This window comes from Pogonomyrmex barbatus, unplaced genomic scaffold (assembly GCF_055798465.1).
Source record: "Pogonomyrmex barbatus isolate J1 unplaced genomic scaffold, ASM5579846v1 scaffold14, whole genome shotgun sequence".
NCBI classification, from domain to species: domain Eukaryota; kingdom Metazoa; phylum Arthropoda; class Insecta; order Hymenoptera; family Formicidae; genus Pogonomyrmex; species Pogonomyrmex barbatus.
In genome coordinates this window covers 3953702-3972649 of record NW_028297110.1, presented here as the reverse complement: position 1 = coordinate 3972649, position 18948 = coordinate 3953702, and the positions used below count along the sequence as shown (strand labels likewise).

Below are 18948 nucleotides of genomic sequence, written 5' to 3'. Positions count from 1 at the left end.
GAATACGGCCCTTTGTATTCGCGAGGCTTAGGGATCGACGCCGAAATCGGGCTCAATGCTTTTTCACCAATCGTATGAGTCACGGAACAAAGTCGTGCAACGTGATTTTACTATGAATAAGATGAAAAGCCATCGATCTGGATAACTTACGCTTAGATATTCATCTTATTTTTCGCAAAAAGCTTCCTCGCGATAATTGGTTTCTATCAATACTTTATATTAAGTATTACATTTAGACTAAATATTTTTATAAGCTACGTTAAATGCATAATAAATTTTGAAGTATATTTTAATTAACTAGTTATTCTTGATTGCTATTATTAATCAATCCTTTTAAAGAAATTCACGTGTAATTAATTTGTACCTTTTATATCGCAATTCGTTTATTTAATTATTGGAATTAAAAATTTTTGCATAAAACATATGAAATCTTTTTTGTTATCTTACGGGAAGATATTTTATTTTGCTGTGCGATTGTAAACCTCTTGCTTAAGAAGCAGCGAAGTGAATTGTAGAATAGATCAATACGGACGATGATCCTCCGTGGCTTACCACGTAGTGCAGGATCAAACATTGGCGTCCTTGCTTCAACCAGCGACCAGCAGTAACAAAGGGTCCATGTCCCTGAGGGGCTTCTGCGTTTTGTCCTCGGAGGATTGTCAGTTTTACCCTCGCCCATATCTAAGGGCTGAACGTTTAAATTATTCATAAACAGTCAAGTGATTTGTAAAATATGACTTACTATTGTGCTCGACAAGTTCCTTAATTCGATTCTGTTCTCTGATCCGTATTGGCGTTCCTATGATTTACATTTTGCAAATACAGATAGACAAATTTGTATTTAAGACAAATAAACAAATTTGAAAGATTAATGAATAAACGAAGAAAAATAGAAACATATTGATAATAAAAATAAAACGTCAATAATATCATCAATATAATTTGTTTATTAATTTCCTCTGCTTGCTAATTATTTTATAAATTTATAAACAATTAAGAATTTTTTTAGAAAAATCATTTTTTTAATTATTAAATAAATTGTAATTTATGTAATTTTTATAGATTCAAAGTTTTCAAGATTATCTCTTTCAACTTTTAATTGCCATTTACATTTGACTATTGATAGAAGAAAAGATTTTTAAAAGATATGAAATATTAAATAGCTTATTTTTTAAACATTGAATAAAACATTATGTCATTCTACATATTTTTCGTTATTAAATATATTCAATATTTGTTTAATGATTTATCAAAATACATGTTAATCTAATAATATCGCGTTTTCTGAATATTTATGTGTATATTTTAATTTATTATATTACTATTTATTATGTTACTATAATTATTTATTGTTTTTTACATCTTTATTTTATATTAAATAAATAGAATCCAAATATATACACTGAATCTACAAACATCATAATAATTGAATAAATAAGTGTCGATCAATTTTATTAACACATCATAGAATACGATGCGATACTCTGAGAATTTTATTATGTTTATATTTTTATTTAAAATACAAATTATTATATATAAATCAGAGTTTATTTTCCGCAATGCAATTTTACACAAAGGTGCCTATTTAAAATGCATATGAATAAATAAATATTATATGTATACCATTAATATCGTATATTTACTGCGAGTATTTACATTTCACTTTTAACGACACACTTTGTGCGGTACACCCCCGTATAGAGCTGACATCGTATCAGTTAAGCCACCCCTAGCTAGCTGGTGATCTAATTTAATTGACACCATAATAGCGAGCCTGTACGGCCGTTAGACTCTTCAGGGCACGGTCTTCGTGCCGAGGGATGAAAATATAAGGGCGGTTAGCCGGGGCGAGACGCGTGGGGCGAAGACAATTGAATTTCATGGGGGTTTGGCTGCTTAACCAGTTAATTGGTTTGTTCATGTTACTCAAAGTGTATAACTTTTCCCGCTGTGGCGCCGTGCTGGACCGCTTTGTCCAGAACGTGTTTGTTGATCCTTTCAAATTATGAAATAATTGCCCGAATAATGTATGATAAATACTGAATATCTTAGAATACCCATGACAAGTTTCAAGCTTATTTTTGAAGAAGAACTCGAATGATTTTGATTATCAAAATATTTAATATTGAAGAAAGTTTAGATGTTACATTTTTTTAACTCTATTCTATTTGTTTGAAATTGAAATATTAAATATAATCCATTATAAAAATAAGAACATATAAACGTAATTAACCAATAAACATAGTTAAATTATCGCGTTGCTCTATTTAATAGATAAAAAGTCATTTCTCGAAAAAATTATTCGTTCGTAAAAAAATTTAATAAATTTCTTTTGATCGACTCTCTTTTCCTTTCTTTTAAATTTGACGGATTCGCACGATGATTTACTAGGAATATCTAAAAGGAAAGAGTCATATTTGCTGTGGACCGATGTAATCGGTCCACGAGGAAAATCCGCTTCTGCGAAATGCCGGCGAGGTAAATGAATTCCGTCTTTCCCGTTGGTCTTCCACAAGCCACGGCAAGAGAGAAACCGTGGCCCTTTACGGCGCTTTCATGAAGTGAATATTTAACTTTACGTCTTGCGGGTTAAAAATGCTGACCTGCAACGCGCGCGGCAGAGGTTTAAAAAGTTGCCGAAGCACAGCGATAAAAGATAACGGCTTATAAAACTTCCAAAAGTTCCGCCGAAGTAGGTACACGCAGGACTTGCTCGACGGAATTGTTTTCTCAATTAAGAACTTCTCAGCGCTGCTTGATGCGCGATTCTTATCCGTTGATGTCAATTAATCGCGTCGATCTTTCGATTCAAATAAGCAAATCAAATGAATAATTATTACACTTTAATGATTACATATGTGTATAATGTGTAAAAATAAATTCACCATTGCGAAGTAAAAGTAGTTTGTTCTCCTTAGTTAAAAATATCATTTCTCAAAATAAATATCTAACAATGTTTCTATTCATTTCTTGCAAGATATTTTATAAAATTATCTTACAAGTTTGAAAGAATAATATTTGGAACAAGAGAGTATATTGGAAAATGAAATGTATAAAAATAAAATATTTATTTAAACGTTAATAAAATTGATAGGATAAATTAAAGTAATATATCTATGTTTTTAATTTGCTTTTCAGTAAAATAGACTAGTAATTAAATTAGTAATAACGAATCTTTGATTAGCTTTGATTAATTTTAACTCATGAAGAATTTATTATATAATAACCTCGAATTTCAAAAGTAGAAAATCTTAAAATATCATGTTATAAATTAATTAAACATATAAATAGTTATAATTTGGAAATTGCATGTAGATTAAGTTAAGTAATTCATACTTATTATATTGTCTTTCCATTCGGCTTTTCTGATCGCTTTTCTAATCACTTTTCTAAATTCATTTTTGATAATCGTTAATAATGAAACGTTTCGTGAGTGGAATCGATCGTACTGTCGCCTCGAGGTAGACGCGTACAATTGAAAATCTAACGCGGTGGAAATCAAAGCTCCGGCAAATTTGTCTGCAATCGTAATGAGGGAGATTCACGGACGTCGACGAGAATTGCCCGATGCCGAATGTCAAAGGGAATGCAATATGGCGCCGTCTCATAGAAGCGGTGTCTGATTAGCAATTACATTATTTCGACGCCGACCTAACGATCTCCAACCGGCGAATCGCTCGGTCTGCAATATTAAAGGTGAAATTAATGAAATCGCGACCGAGGCACCGGCACACAGTCGGCCGGTTTATTAGCTTTTAATAAAGAAAGCGTCATAAGTTTTCGCCAAAGCCGGGAAGAGAGGAAGCCCCTCACGGCTGCAGCTTTAATCTGTTCCTTTAGTCACGCTAGTTTTCTTTGATCTTCGCCGAAAATTCGCCCGGAGCGGCGGCGCGGCGCGCATAAACAGGACTGGCGCCGGTTAAAAAGTCAAATAACGCACCGGCAGATAGAGATGCGTTAATCAAAGCTGCGCTTCTTCTTCTTCTCGAATACCGCGGGGATTCGAGGATTCAAGGATTCTCCTAGACGTGGCGAATTATTTATCAAAAGGTGCGCTCTCTATCGCGCGGTGGTATATGGCTATCAATATTTCATATTGTTGCGTCAATATTTTATGCGATTGCATCGATTGCACCGAGCGAAGAAAAAGTTCACAGGCGCACAATGAGGTTTTTTTTAATAAAGATGATTTCTTCTATGATAATTCAGAGAGAGAGAGAGAGAGAGAGAGAGAGAGAGAGAAATGAGAGGAAATGTTATATTTAGATAGAATTAAGTATATAGATATTAATTACTGATTGATTTTCATTTGTTTATATGAAAGAAAAAAACTAAAGAAAAAAATCATAAGAGAAAAACAAATCGATAAAATGGTATAAAAATTTAGAGTTTATAGGATATTAATTTAACGAAATTTTACAAGAATTATCAGATTATAAAAAAATATATAAAAAGAATTAAGATTGTAAAGAGGGAGGGTTGGAATAATCGAGCACTGATTGAAAAAAATCGACATATTGAAAAAAGAAAAAAAGATAAAAAGAAAAATGACGATATCCGTCTTGCCTAAAGAAAGGAAGTCGATTCTTGATGTTTCAAAGTGCAAGACGGTGAAAAGCAACAAAAACACAGGGAAAGAAATGAGAAAAGCGAGCAAATCGGTGAAAGCTCCGGACAAGCGGGAGAGAGAAGGGACGATAAAATACAGAAGCGGGCGCGTTCGAGCGGGGGCGGAGAGCGCGGGGGGAGGGGGGGGGGGGCTGCGGGAGAACGCAAAGGAAGAAGCGAACGTTGTAGAGGTAGATAGGTAGGAGAAGAATGCCGATGGCAGCGTCGTAAATTCCTGCGAACAGCCCGGCGTAAAATATAGAGGTGGCTACGTTCTGCATATGTCATCCGTGCTCTTTCTCGCCCATCGCTCGCGCGCACGTGTTAACGCGCGCGTCCTCGCGCGAAGAAAGAGGGATGAGAGGAGGCGTAGGAGGGATAGCGGGGAAGGAGGATGAAAGGGGAAGGAGCCGGTGGTAGAACTTCGAAGCGAGCGAAACGAAGCGAGGTAGCGCGTGGGAGGAGGAGATACAGGAGATGGAGGAAGCAGCGCGAGAAAGCAAATCGCAGGAACGCGTTTCGCACGCGAGAGAGCACATGCTCGGAAAGTGAGCGAGGGTTGAGGGAGGTGTATGTATGCGACTGCACCGGCGAAAACGCATTGGGGAGGACAGGACAAGATGGGCCGCGCGTGAACGAGGACGAGATATTGGACGGAGGGAAGTGGAATGGATGGATGGACGCGCGGAAAACGCGTGCGAATTTGTTTGCCCTTTTCGGCGGGAGAGACCGCCAGTTCGTATCGATTCGGCGTCGTCGTTCGAATATTAATGCTCGTATCTCGCACAGAATTGTTCCGAGAAAAAAATTTTCGAAATTCAGAACGAAGAGAGGAGGATTTTCCGCGAACACTGTTCAATTTCGGAGATGCGTGGAGATATAATGTGTCAAACGGGGAGGCTCTCAGTTGTTCTAATTTTCTATCTGACCCACTTTCGATCGTTCCTGAATTTAGTACGCGTGCTTCTTTAGGTGAAAGAATAAACTGAATTTTCAATGATTCTAATTCTGATTTCTAATTTAAGTCAAGAGGTGAATAGGAATTTGATTCAAAGATTCTTTTTTTGACTTTTTTTGACGTTTTTTTTTTCATCTAAATGTAATCATATTTTTGCATTGAAAATTTATTCGTGTGCATTGGCATAAATTCGCTCATTTATAAGCGTATTTCTATAGCAAAACATAAATAAATGTATAATATCACGACGTATGTACAGTGCAAATTTATTCAAAAACTTTTTAAACGTATAGAGATAAAGGAGAAAGCTTTTACTAACAACTTTTGCATCAAGCCATCTAAATTAATTATTTTCTATTAAAACACACAATTGCGTATTCCTGCATTTTCAAAGAATTAAAAGTCCTGAATCCAGAATGGAATTGAAATAATAATGAAAGAAAATTTAAATGAAAAAAACAAATGATGAATACATAACATATACATAATATATTAATTTCATAAAAATTATCAAAGCTACGTAATAACAACTATGTATTTCGGCCTCAAATAATAATATGACGTTCGCAGGCTTTCAATCCTTATTGAAAGGATTAATCGTAAAGAAATCTCAGAGTCAGAATAAGACTTTCTTGAGCGCGCCTCTTGACGTAGGACCATTATCGTTTCTAATCGGTTCGCAGGCTTGACTTTAGCTTGGAAAAATGTAGAGCACGTTGACGTGGGAGTCAGGGAAGAGAGACGAGAGGATATCGAACCGACGAGGCCAGAGGGGCGGAGTTGCCACGCCGGGTTACCATGGAAACGTGACACTCTCTTTCGGGCTTTTCGAGCTTTTCGAGCTTTTCGAGCCGTTCGCTCGCGCTAACCATCACGCGCTACCCGTTTTCGTTGCAACACTCCGATATATCGCATGTACCTGATTCCCTCTTCGCATACCAATGAAAAAAAAAAGTTACTTATCGCATTCGGATTACTTGCAAAGATATCGCGAACTGTTGTGCAATATTTCCTTAATGGAAATTTCTGTACGTAACATATAGAATGGTATTGATATAGGCAACAAATTGTCAGATATTAAAAACGACGTAGGTGATATTTTTCAAATTCAAATGTCTCAAGATATCATTTATTTAATATACGTCAAAGACCATACACTTTATAAAATGATATTGTGAAATCGAAAACACAAGAATAGTGTACGTTATTATTATCTTAATCAGATTTGTATTAATATGTATTATAGATAGAATCCTGATACTTTTTGATAAAAAGCATCATTCCTCCGTTTTTATTTAATATCATATAGCGAAATGTGAAATCTTTACATAAGATAATTTAAAGAAAAAATTAATGACTATTAACAATTAATTATACAAATTTCTTTCGATGCATATTATATCATCAATTCGCATACATAACGTAAAATATCAATATTTTCAACTTACATAAAGAGTTGTGGTAAAGAGCGTTATAAACTAAGCGTTTCAAATGACAAAATTAAATCTCTTTGGAAACTTGCCATCGTTTATCTCCTCCTTTCTATTTCGTCTCGCGATTCCGCGAGATTAAATACTATATAAACCGGAACGGAAGAGTTCAAGGGTTAAGGGTTAAGATCCGCGCTGCGTGCCTGAAATTACGCGAGTCTCAAGCCGGGGGGGGGGGTTGGTCGCGCGAAACGCGAAGAAAGTCATCGATGTCTCTCTCCTGACGGCGCGAGATTGTGACTGGTACGTTGGTCCGAGGTCGAGGAACGTAGCGGGTTTAATTTCGTTGAGTGCACCCCCGACGACTGATCCGGCTGCCCTCCCCCTCCCCTCCGCCGTATGTCCGTCCCGCGTGTGCGAACACACGCGCGAACACACGCGCGGGGGTGGCTGCACGCGTGCGCGCGTGTGAGCAGAATGCCGTACGAGGGAGTTGAGAAGACGCGTTTACGTGACACGTGGGTGTACGCTATAACAATCCTTATGCGCGTGTGTTACATTCATGGTGGTAACACAGTTTACACGGAGGCCGAAGAGGTGTTCTATACATTCCGCGAACTATAATTTTAATTACAAATCTTTTTATTCGCGATAAGGCTCTCCTTAATTAAAGCTAGAATTGTGAGCGATTAAAAACGAAAAGCAGGAATTCGTTCTTGGGACATGATATTGGATGATGACAATGCTTATTCACACACATACTTATCAACTCATTTACTTAAAATCAACTTCCCGTTCTCAGGATTGTAAAACGAAATTCAATTGCCCATTGATAATTTAATAGGCGGGTATCGTACTAAATAGATATTAAAATTCCTATTGAAAAAGTTTTTGGATTTTTATTATTTATTAATGATAAAAATTCCAAAATTTTTTTTTATCATTTAATATCACTATCTTCAAATCATAATGACACAAAAGAACTGTTGTTTCTTCCAGTTCATCACCTAGGATAAAGTCTAAAGAAGAAATGCGCGACTTTTGATGCATACTCAAATGTATCTCTATATATGACCAACACTATGTCTGAATATCCGTGTATATCAGCAGAGTAAATTCATACGAATGTGCTGACTGAATACACGACGGTCATGAACCCATGTTACAGTGTACAGTGAGATCAGATGTATATAGGTATATAGGATCAAGTGTATGTACTATATGCACAGTATATGTGTGTACGAACGTATATACAAGCCATTCGCAAATGCTCTTTTCGAACGAGCCGCAATGTGCGCGCCATGTATTTTGCGTGTAACGAGCTTTATTCATACGCACAATCTAGAGAAAAAAAAACCGATTAATTTTATACTTTCAACGTGACTGAATATATAATGATATTTTTTGCTTGGTACTCAAAGGTATTTTGGTATAAGATAAAAACAAAGGCGCTCGCAATAATTTCGCAACGTTCTAATGCGCGGATGGAGAAGAATGGGCTTATTAATCCTACAATACCGCGATCGTAATCCGATTGATCTTTATTATCATTGTTGGCGCCGTTGATTTTCCGGGTGAAAAATCCGTTTACCAAAATCGCGCAAAATTGTCGTGCAGCCGGCGTGCATTTTCCAGCAACGGGAATAAAATACAAGATAACGGATCCATGCGCGGGCGTAAAAGCGTGCGCGTAGACAAGCGGCCGGAGTTAGATAACACACAGAGAAATGCCTTGTAGCAGTGATTCACCTAGGTACAATAAAAATATGTCTCGCTCTCCAGCTTCAGGCAGAGTCAACCCCTGTCGAGCGCGATAGTGGGAGGTTGCGGCGGCGGCGGCGGTGGCGGCGGCGGTGGCGGCGGCGGTGGCGGCGACGACGACGGTGGTGGCTTAAACCACCCTGTACACGCCCGGCGCCCGAGGGGTAGGTTGGACTTGGGTTGGCCGACCAGCCAGCCCGTGGCCGCCATTATTGACCATCGGTCTTGATTAGCGCTTGATACTATCCCATTCTGTGTGTTTCTTGCGGAACCTTCGACGCCCGCGGAAGTTCGGATGCGCTTTTTCTCGCGCCGCCCTGTCAGCCCTTTCTCCCGTCGCGTTATTAATAATACGGCTGTATGATTTATCGTTCGCTTTAGACGTAAATGAGTTAAAGCATTTACTCGGGTATTCTCATCGTACAGATCATACACGTGTCGATAATAATTTTGGAAAAAGTAGGAAAGTAAATTCGAAATTGAAAAAATTCTTTCTGGTAAATCGTGTTGAATACACATTTTTTTTTAAACAAACGTTTACACATAATTTATCTAATATATGCATACATACAAAGAGATAATAATAATTAGATATAACGATATGTAAATAATAAGTAATTTTTATTTTTTTAACAAGAATTTCAAAGGACATGAAAAAATATTAATTCTTCAATTATGTTACTTTGAAAGAGTTAAAGAGAAAAATTCTAAAGTTTTATTTATTTTAAATATAATTTTCTTAATACTTTCTACAGTAAATTATTGATATAAATATAGAAATTTAAATTTCATACAAACTAAAGTTGTGAAGAAATCCTGAGTTGGAGTTTCTACTCCAAATTGTTCCTATGTATATAAACTTATTTTAACACAGTGTTAATAATATATGCGAAACAAAATTAATAATTACTATAATGTAAACCAATGCATATATATTATTGATACGTATATATGATACGTATATATATCGAAACGTTGAATTTCTAAATTGCTAAGAGAACCATCAGTTGTTTATTCGTGTTGGTTAGAACTACTCTTTTCTCTTTTTCTCATTCTTTCTTCTCAACTCTAGTCACTTTCGTATAGAAAACTAGTAAAAGCTTGATATTGATAACCTCGCTATAAACGTCATGCTCGTACGTGCATCATCGATCTTCCTTCCCATCGCATCATCTTCTTTATATCGCGAAATCCGTATACAGAAAATATAGTCGTAGTAAATATAAAATTTAGAAATAGATATCTCAAAATGACATTACAGATTTATTTAAAAGTAATTATAAATATTAATTTGCTAAATGTAATTACTAAAGATATCACGATTAAAATAAGTTATTTGATATTACGTCTTAAGTTATTTTTGTAAAAGAACTACATATGTACACGTAATATTATATTTACAATTAAAAAAAAGCAGTTTATGCAAAAATTAACTATCAGTAGTCTTTTAAGTAAAATTAAAAAATTCATTTTATGTTATTTTTGACGTTGAATAGAATAATTTAAATTTAAATTATTTATCGCAGAAACAACTTTTCTTCTATTTTAAGAGGAAATTTCGAAATTAATTATAAGAATATAATTATTACGCAAAGTATAATGTAAAGAAAATTTATTTAATACTCCAAACGTTTTTCTCATTTATATGTTTGATTTTTAAATAAAAACTGTATGTTTATCTCGCATATTAACTTTCGAGGCAGTTCGCACGAGGTCGTTTGCACCTGTATGCCGGTCATCTATAGTCACAGTAGATCGCTTTCTCTTCTCTTCCTGAGAGAAACGAAGTCCGTCGCGCTCGAACAAGGTAGCTCCGCTGGCTTTAGGGTTCGCCTCGTAAACCATTTCGAAATCTTGCGCGAGATCGTACCTTGGTACGCGTTCCCCACGCGTTCCGCCTCGCGTTGCCTCGCGAGCAAGGGGGGCAAGCGTCGCGCACGGGGCGCAGGCGTGTCGAGACTCCCCCACCGATGATTCCTCTCTTCGAGGTGGTGTTCGAGGTGGCGGCGGTGGTCTCGGTGGTGGCCGAGGACGGTGGGTAGGGTGGCAACCTCTCCTCTGATAGCTGCGTACGCGATTTCGGACGGTACGTCCGGTGGACGACCACCTCCACCTTCCGCGTCCTTCGTGCCCTCCGAGAGAGCCCAGTTCCTACTGACCGGTGTACTAACGCCGTGCTGAAGCCGGCATCATAGTACCGCGGCACCTGCTAATCAAATCGCACATTCCACAATCGCGTCGCTCGATCCTCGTCGGCGCACGACGAGGATCGCAAATTTGTGTCTACAGTGCTGAGTTTTGCCGCGAGGAAACTTCGACTGACGAGGTCGTACCGAAATTCGTATTGTCACATCTATACAAAATTGCCTCTCTGATTGATTATTACCGATATTTATCTACGAGCGAGCAAGATTTACATTGGAAACTGGAGGAATTATTCAAAAATTCGTAGTGAGCTTTGAGGCGATTCATAGAGATCCTGGGATAACTTCATCGTGCTATTCTGTTGGATGATCAGCTTATTTTTTTTTAATTATTTCTCTAGTGTTGTCTAGGATGGTATCAGTGAACGATTAAGCAAAGTTCAAACTGGACTTTCTTGAAACTAGTTCTTCATGTTATTGAAAAACTTCAGAATCGCCAAAGAACGTGGATTACACACGTGGATATAAAGCAAAAGACGTCACTAATCTAACAGAACCTAATATCTACACGATTGTCGATATTCTCACGAGCTTCGATCAAAACTATCGCTTCCTACTGTTGGTCCACTCAAGTTAGACGCAACATGCGGAGCTATCAAGGCGAGCGAGGACGATCAGTTATGGTCATCGAAGAGTGTCATCGAACGCGCTCGTAGACCGGCCGCGAACCATCGGGACGGGTTCGCTTTACCGATGAGAAAGAAAAAACGGGCAGGACAACGTGGCAGGTCGAAGATCGTGATCAGGAGGCCGCGGAATTTGGCGTTTCTTACCGACGGCCGGCGAGGCTGACCGCATATTCGGGCCGAAATCAACCGGACGGAGAACAGTAGCCGACTAGATCGGCCGCAATCCATCGCGTTTTTCTCCGCGTCGGCCCGTCGGCCGATTTACGTCGGGCACGACGCGAAATTTACATCGACACGCGCGTAAAAACCGTTCTCTTACTACCGATCGCGGCGTGGACGACGATACTGATTCGATGCGACTCGAGAGGAATTGGATCCCACAGGAGAGTTTTGGAAGCATCCAGTGTTATCAGCTACGATCGAATTTATTCGAAATCGAAAGAAAATTTTAGCTGCCCCATGGAATATCGATCAACATTGTTGAGGATATGATACGATCGTAATTGCGAAAAGGATCGAAGAAATATTTGGATAAAAAGTGAACACGATCGCAAAATGCGATGTTAAAGAGATGGAAAATATGTGATTGTATAATGATTATCAATAGGGAAGACATAGAACTTTAACTGTGTTGTAGTGGAAGGATGAAAGTTAAGCGATTTTTTTTTAAGAAAGAGATGATCAAGAAATTTATATTTTATTGATATTTAACGCACATGTGAAAAATCAGTGTTTTTTTCTATCTTGATTAATAGAAAATAAAACGCATGGATTTTTACTGATTAAATCCTCAGTTGCACTTTAGTTAAACAGAATAATATTTGAGATTTATCGAATTAAAATCTACCACTGTGGTTCAATTGCAAAATAAAAAAATGAGATATTTCGAGTAACTTTACCGTGTTCGTTTTAAGAAAACATCAACGCTGTTCGAGAAACGTGTGTGAAGTTGAAAGATAGGCAACGGAATCGCGACGCGACGGACTCGACGAGAGTCCAATTCGACGAGATCGGGGCGATCGGCGCTACGTATTCAAGGTTACGGTTTCGAGATAAACCGGGCCTCGCGAGCGGTCCGATAAGCGGCAGGCGATCCGTCGGCGGTTCTCGGAAGCATCGACGAGTGCGCGGCTGGCTTCAGGCCCGCACGGAAGACGCGCGGTGCGTCGTCGCGGGTGATTTCCGGCTCAATCGAAGACATCGAAGTGCCGTTAATTCGACTGGACCCGGTCCCGAATTAGAGAAGATTCGACTGCTATCGTATTTACCTTGCGAAGCAACGGTAGATTCGAATCAAGATAGGTAGAAGCATAAGCTTCGATTGCGATTGGAGACATCATGTGTGTTGCTTTCGGGAAAAATACAGCAGGAAGTGATGTAAATTTTATGCGAGTTGAACTTTTCATCAGCGATGTCGAATCGGTGTGAATCACGTTATCCGGCATTGTTCGTAATAACGCGTGATTGTCCTTAGCTAATCACATTTTTTCGCCAGCGAAAATACGAGCGATCCAGCTGGAAGATAGGAGGCAGTTTCGTTGGATAATCTTCTTCAAGGAAGAGAATATCGTGATTAAAAGTTAGGATTGCAATATTTGACGCGCGATATTTGCGATGAATGCGTCAAGGTAAAAATTACGCGTGTTCGACTTGATCTGCGCTGAGAGGAAATTCTGCGCGAATAGAAAATCGTATAGACTTGTCGAGCCGAGCGTGAACATTGACAATAAACGATTTGCAAGTGGTAGTGTAGGTGGAACTATTTACAAACAGCCCATTCAAGTCTCGTGCAACGAGCTCGTAAACGACTCCCGAGCGCAAAGAGCGTATCTTGCGCAAGAGAAGCGTTTTCCTTCGCAACTGCGTCGTTTACGAGCAATTGCGCGAATTTCGCGACGAAATTGGTCACATTCTCTTCAAGATAACGCGAACGGCGAAGAAGACGACGAACGATTGTTCGCCGTGAGTGGATGAAATCGTTTACGCATTTTTTCTCACATTGCAAACCTCGTAATAATTATTTGCTTCTTCGGTTTCAAATAGAAGCGCGAGTTGAAGATTATCAAAAGATTTATATCTAGAAATAACAAATGTGGAAGTAGTAGTTGCTTGCGGAAGTGTCACGAGAATTATATTTTCTCAGTGCAACAAAGCTGGTGTTAACAATAGCGGAAGGAGTGATAAGAAAGTGGGGAAGTGAATCGGTGAATTTTTAGAGTCATGTTTTTTTAGTAATCTTCTTTTGAAGCTAAATCATCAGCGGAACTCTAAGAAATCCTTCTAAACAGGAATTCTATGTTTAACATCGAACTGACCTGTTTGTGTTTTCTACTAAATAGACGTTGCTTGTTTCGGAGTGATTTCTCTTTGAAATACCTTGAAAATCAAATGAGTTCGGTAACTTCAAGAGATAGTTCGAAGATCAGTAAGTACATCGCGCAAGTTTGAACGACGGTGGAAGATATAAACAGCAAATCCCCAAAGAGACGTGCGGCTTCTTATCCGCTGTTTTATCCGCAATATGGCAGTTGAAACGTACTTCCTTTGATTTGATAATATAGAAACTTGATAATAGTACTTCATCTTTGGAAAAGAAAGTGCCTTGATGCACGACTGTATGTTTCTATACGCAAAAGTTTCTCACTTCAAGAAATCTTGCAACAACAATAGCCTTTCGCAGAATCCGTATTAACATTTCAAACCTGGCAACAATTTAAGAAACTGCTAGTTATCAATTTTCTTTAACCAAGACAACAACAAACAGATGCATCGCGTGTATGAGTGATCTTTTGAATATCTTCAATGAACTCATCTCTGTCGACGTTCGTTGATTCGTAGTCAATTTTGACCAACTTAAGCCACTTGGTCGTGATACTTGGTAGAATTCCGTCTCGCCGTCCACGCGGAAGCGGATCGCCGGTCTCGGAGAGACAATCGGGCGGAGGGCGACGATCTCGCCGGGAATTGCTTCTCGACGCGATTGCACGAGCTCGCTCTTAGACTGGAGCTGTACTTGCCGTACGCACCGCTGCCGGGGGGCGGCGGGATCCTCCCGGCGGTGAGCGGCAGCGGTGCTTCCGGTGGCTGTCGTCCGGTGCTGCTGGGTGGCGTCGACCTGTCGATGTCGGCGGCGGTGCAGCCGCCGGTCGCGACGCTACCGACGAGCCTGACCAGCAGCGGCCCGATCGCGGCCCACAATTCCCTGCACCACACGTCCGGCGGCCTGGCCCTGCCGCTGGGGGCCGCACCGGGCCCGCCGGTGATGATGCCACGTCCGCCGCCGGGCGCCATGCCGCCGCTGGGGCCGACGCTGCCGCCGACCCACCAGGACGAGGATCTGGCCGACGCGGCATCGAATCAGGACGTCTTATTAGCACTTCTCGCGAGAAACAAGAATTTAGAAGGTAGGTGAAAGAACGACATGTCTAAAAAAAATTCGACAGAAGATCCTTTAGAAATAATCACAATTGATGGAGTATCTATCACGAATGCTCCATAAATTGCCAGACAATAGGAATTAATTTGTAAATTTTTCAATTATTTACGCTTGGAAATTATATTTTCTACTCTGGAAGAAAGTGAGAAGAAAACGATATGTGAAAGTTTCGCAAATTGATCATTTCTTTGGAAAGGATTGATGCGAATATCAAGATTTTATGTGCTACTGATGATATTGATTATTAATTTATGAATTGTTATTTAAACTTACGAAAAATTATATTTTATTAACAAAAAAGTAATTTGCATGAATGATTTTTTTATATGAATAATTCCTGCTAAAGTTTGAAACACCATTTTTTCAATCTTCTGTATACATTAAAAATTAATAAGTACTATTGTGGATATTTAATTCTATTGAGATTCGCAGAGAATAAGTACGCGAAAATTTTCTGAAAAAGAAGCGATGATAGAAAAGAGAGAAATTTTTAAAATGTAATTATTAAACGCTTAGAGCTTTATGTAATCGTTAATTTAATGATTAATAAAATTGTTAATTATAGAATTTCATATCGTTAATCACAAAATGACATATCAGTAAACCGATAGAACGATAGCGCTAGCGAATATTATCAGAGATTATTTTTGAACAAAATCAAGATTGCTAACTTATGCAACGCTCGCATGTGTAAAGGGCATTGGAGGAACTGTATTGTAGAAAGATTATTTTTATTTCCTTAAATCTAATTTTTCGTTTTCTTAATACAAAAGTGAGTTTATTCTAAAAAGTAATGCATTAAAGAAATTATCGTTGGCACGATGATGCATCGTTTCAAATACATATTATATGCAGAACATTCCTTTCTTCTTACGTCTAAGTTACGTCAAGTTGATTATTCAATGTGTCGACGCTTATAAAAAAAAAATATTTATTCTGACGTTTAATACTTATGTAAATTATTAATATTCTGTTAATTTGTGTAATGATGACAAGATGATTATATCATTATTAATATTACTTAATATTTCGTTAATAAACATTATCTTTATAATATAATTAAACATATCTAAAGAGCGTTTTTGTAAAACTGAATATTGTTCTCTTTTTGCTATTTCTGCTGAGCTAATAAACGTAAATATCAAGTAGATTATCCAGCGCAAACATTAGACTCCATTTAATTATTATCGCTCGATTTTTCGTTATGTTCGTTGACTCGGAAACCCGTCCGCAGCTTTTATCCGCGAAATGCAACTGCCAATTGCACAATGGCAATTGCACGATGGCAATTACATCAAAAACAATTTACACGTGGAAGCTTCATGATTAATTAGACGAAATTAGTAACGAAACGCTTGACAATTTAACCGGTCGAAACTCGATCGCAATTTCGTTCCTTCGATTTACGGTGCATATCGTTTGACATAATTTTGATTCGAATAACGCCGATATCTTCCGATATTGGCTTACCTTAAAATTCTCTCTTGGACTTATATTACGTGAACAGTGGTCGCTTTTTGATAATGGCTCTCCATCGGCGATCGATAAAATTAATATCCCCATCTAAAAATTCACTATCGCATCCATGCCACCGTCTTATTGTTTTCTTTATCGATTTTATGACGTCGTAACCCCTAAAGCCGGACGATATTTTAGTAAAATGACGTCAAATATTCGATTGCTGAGTTTCCAACGAAATGTCTTTGACTAAAAATCGACTTTAAATTCTCAAAAAGTTTTTTGTAATCAGTTCTATGTTGAATTATAATTACTTTAAATAATTTTTATATTCCAAATTAAAATGAGTTTTAATTGAATTATTTGCAACTATAACTACTTTTTTCTCAGTTTTAAAAACAAGAGCTTGTAAAGTTAGTTGATAACATAAAATTGAATATTTTATATTTGTTGCCATTTTTATTTATTTTTCATATTTATATTTATTTTTTAAATGTTATATTATTTAAAGAGAAAACATTTTTTTAGATTTCTGTACTTTAACAATATTACATATTTACCCGTCTATAAATCAAAATAAATTAGATGATTGATTTTAGTATTCAATCACGTGCAAATTATAATATACATAGATTAAAAAAAATATTTACAATCAGTGCATACGCGTTCAAAATTCTTTCTCTGATCCAATTATTTCGGAATTATTTTAGAGTTAAAATTAGTTGTTACATATTCTAGTTTAATTGCAAAATTATATTATGTATACATATAAACATAATTTTAGAATATAACTCATCTTAAACTTTACTAACTTTAAAACATGATTATAGAAATATGAATATAAACTTAAATCTTTTGATTTAAATTAATACAATTGAGTGTAATTAATTAGCCGATTAACTAACTTGCAGTAATGTAATTTATTTCACTATAATTCTACAAGATTATAATGTTATGAGTCTTGCAATGATGACTGCTTATATAATATTAAGTTAATTTTAATTTTTTTTTATTATTTATAAATGTCGGGAATAATTTAATTCTCTTTTGGCAAATATTTCTAAAAGAAATCTTATAATTATTTTATTTCAATTTAAAAATTCGCAAACTTACTGTATTGCGAAATGTATTGTAAATTCATATTATTTAATAAGTGCAGTTGCTCGTCATGTTCAATGATATTTTCTCTCTACACAACGATCGCTTAAAGTGACGTGAAAAATATTTCATATCTTCTTATCGTTGAACTACATTTGATCGGTTGTATTCAGGGCCATCTCAGAGATATTATCTCTACAACTAGAACAACATTCGCTATTTTTATTGTAAATTGTCATTGGCACACTTTATTTTCTGACGTTACAGATAAAAATGTTTCTTAATGTAAAACACATTTGAACAGAAGCTTATGGTAAATAAAATTTTATCAGTTCCGAATTTTATATCTTTCCTATAATAATCGAGTGAAAAGAAAGCTTGATTTTTTTCCCATTTTTAAGAGATAAACTCGCAGTATTGTTTTTTTACATTTTCGAGATTATTTAAAATTTTAATTATTTACAGTACAAAAATTATTATCTCACTATTTTTTTCGTAAATAATATGATCCTTCCAGATCATTCAAGAATCAGTAAAGGAAAGTGCAATATGAGATATTGCATAATAATGTTTTCAAACGATATACTTTTACTTTTAAATCTCCAAATATAGGAATATATCGGCAATAATTAATCCGCCACGAGACGTAAGATCTTTATTTATAGATCTGCACTCGACTTTCGCTCGTCTCTTCTAACTACAGCTCTGCCCGCCAATTTCATCCTCCTTCTCCTTTGCCTCTTCCACCACGCGCACCTCGCCTTGTCCTTTGAGTTATTCATCCAGTCGATCTCGGTGAGTGGAGCAAGGTCGAAGGCTTCCTAAATTATGAACGTCCGCGGCTGGAGGACGATCTCGTGGTTGCAGCAATTCGAAGTCGACGACCGATTTTCCGAATGAATATTCACGACGGATCGCGCGAGTTTAGCGCGATAATTAAGTTCGCCATCCATAAGCAGAGGCTCGTGACCTTATAACCCTTTTAGAATCCGAATACGAGTTATACTTTACGTTTTATTACGAATCCGCAGCTGTTGGGACTTTCTTAATTACCAATTACGTTAATATTACATTAATATTTCATTTAAAAATTTTTAATATCGTCCTTTGACCGAGGAATTAGAAAATAATAATTGTTTTTATATATTTTCTTTTTTAACATTAGAATTTATATTTCTAAATGCAAATTTAATACGTACACATAGCATGAAATATTAAAATTTTTAACATGACTTTATTTTGTAAATTATTTATTGTTCCGATTAATTTGTTTAAACAAATATATACAATGTTTTAATTGATAAAATTCCGAGATCTTTTTCTAATATTTTAGAAACTATCCTCTTTACCCTTTGCATGCAACATC

General features: G+C 37.0%; 1 protein-coding gene across 1 annotated transcript in view; it reads left to right on the top strand.

Annotated features, from left to right (window-relative positions):
- Window positions 1–10677: 10677 nt before the first annotated feature.
- Window positions 10678–18948, top strand: part of Lim3 (Lim3 homeobox protein) — a 49025-nt gene continuing 40754 nt past the window's right edge. Inside the window, exon 1 of the mRNA XM_089072786.1 lies at window positions 10678–14994. Within this exon, the coding sequence (XP_088928912.1) occupies window positions 14712–14994 (283 nt within the window). The 5' untranslated portion in view covers window positions 10678–14711. The remainder of the gene's footprint in view (window positions 14995–18948) is intronic.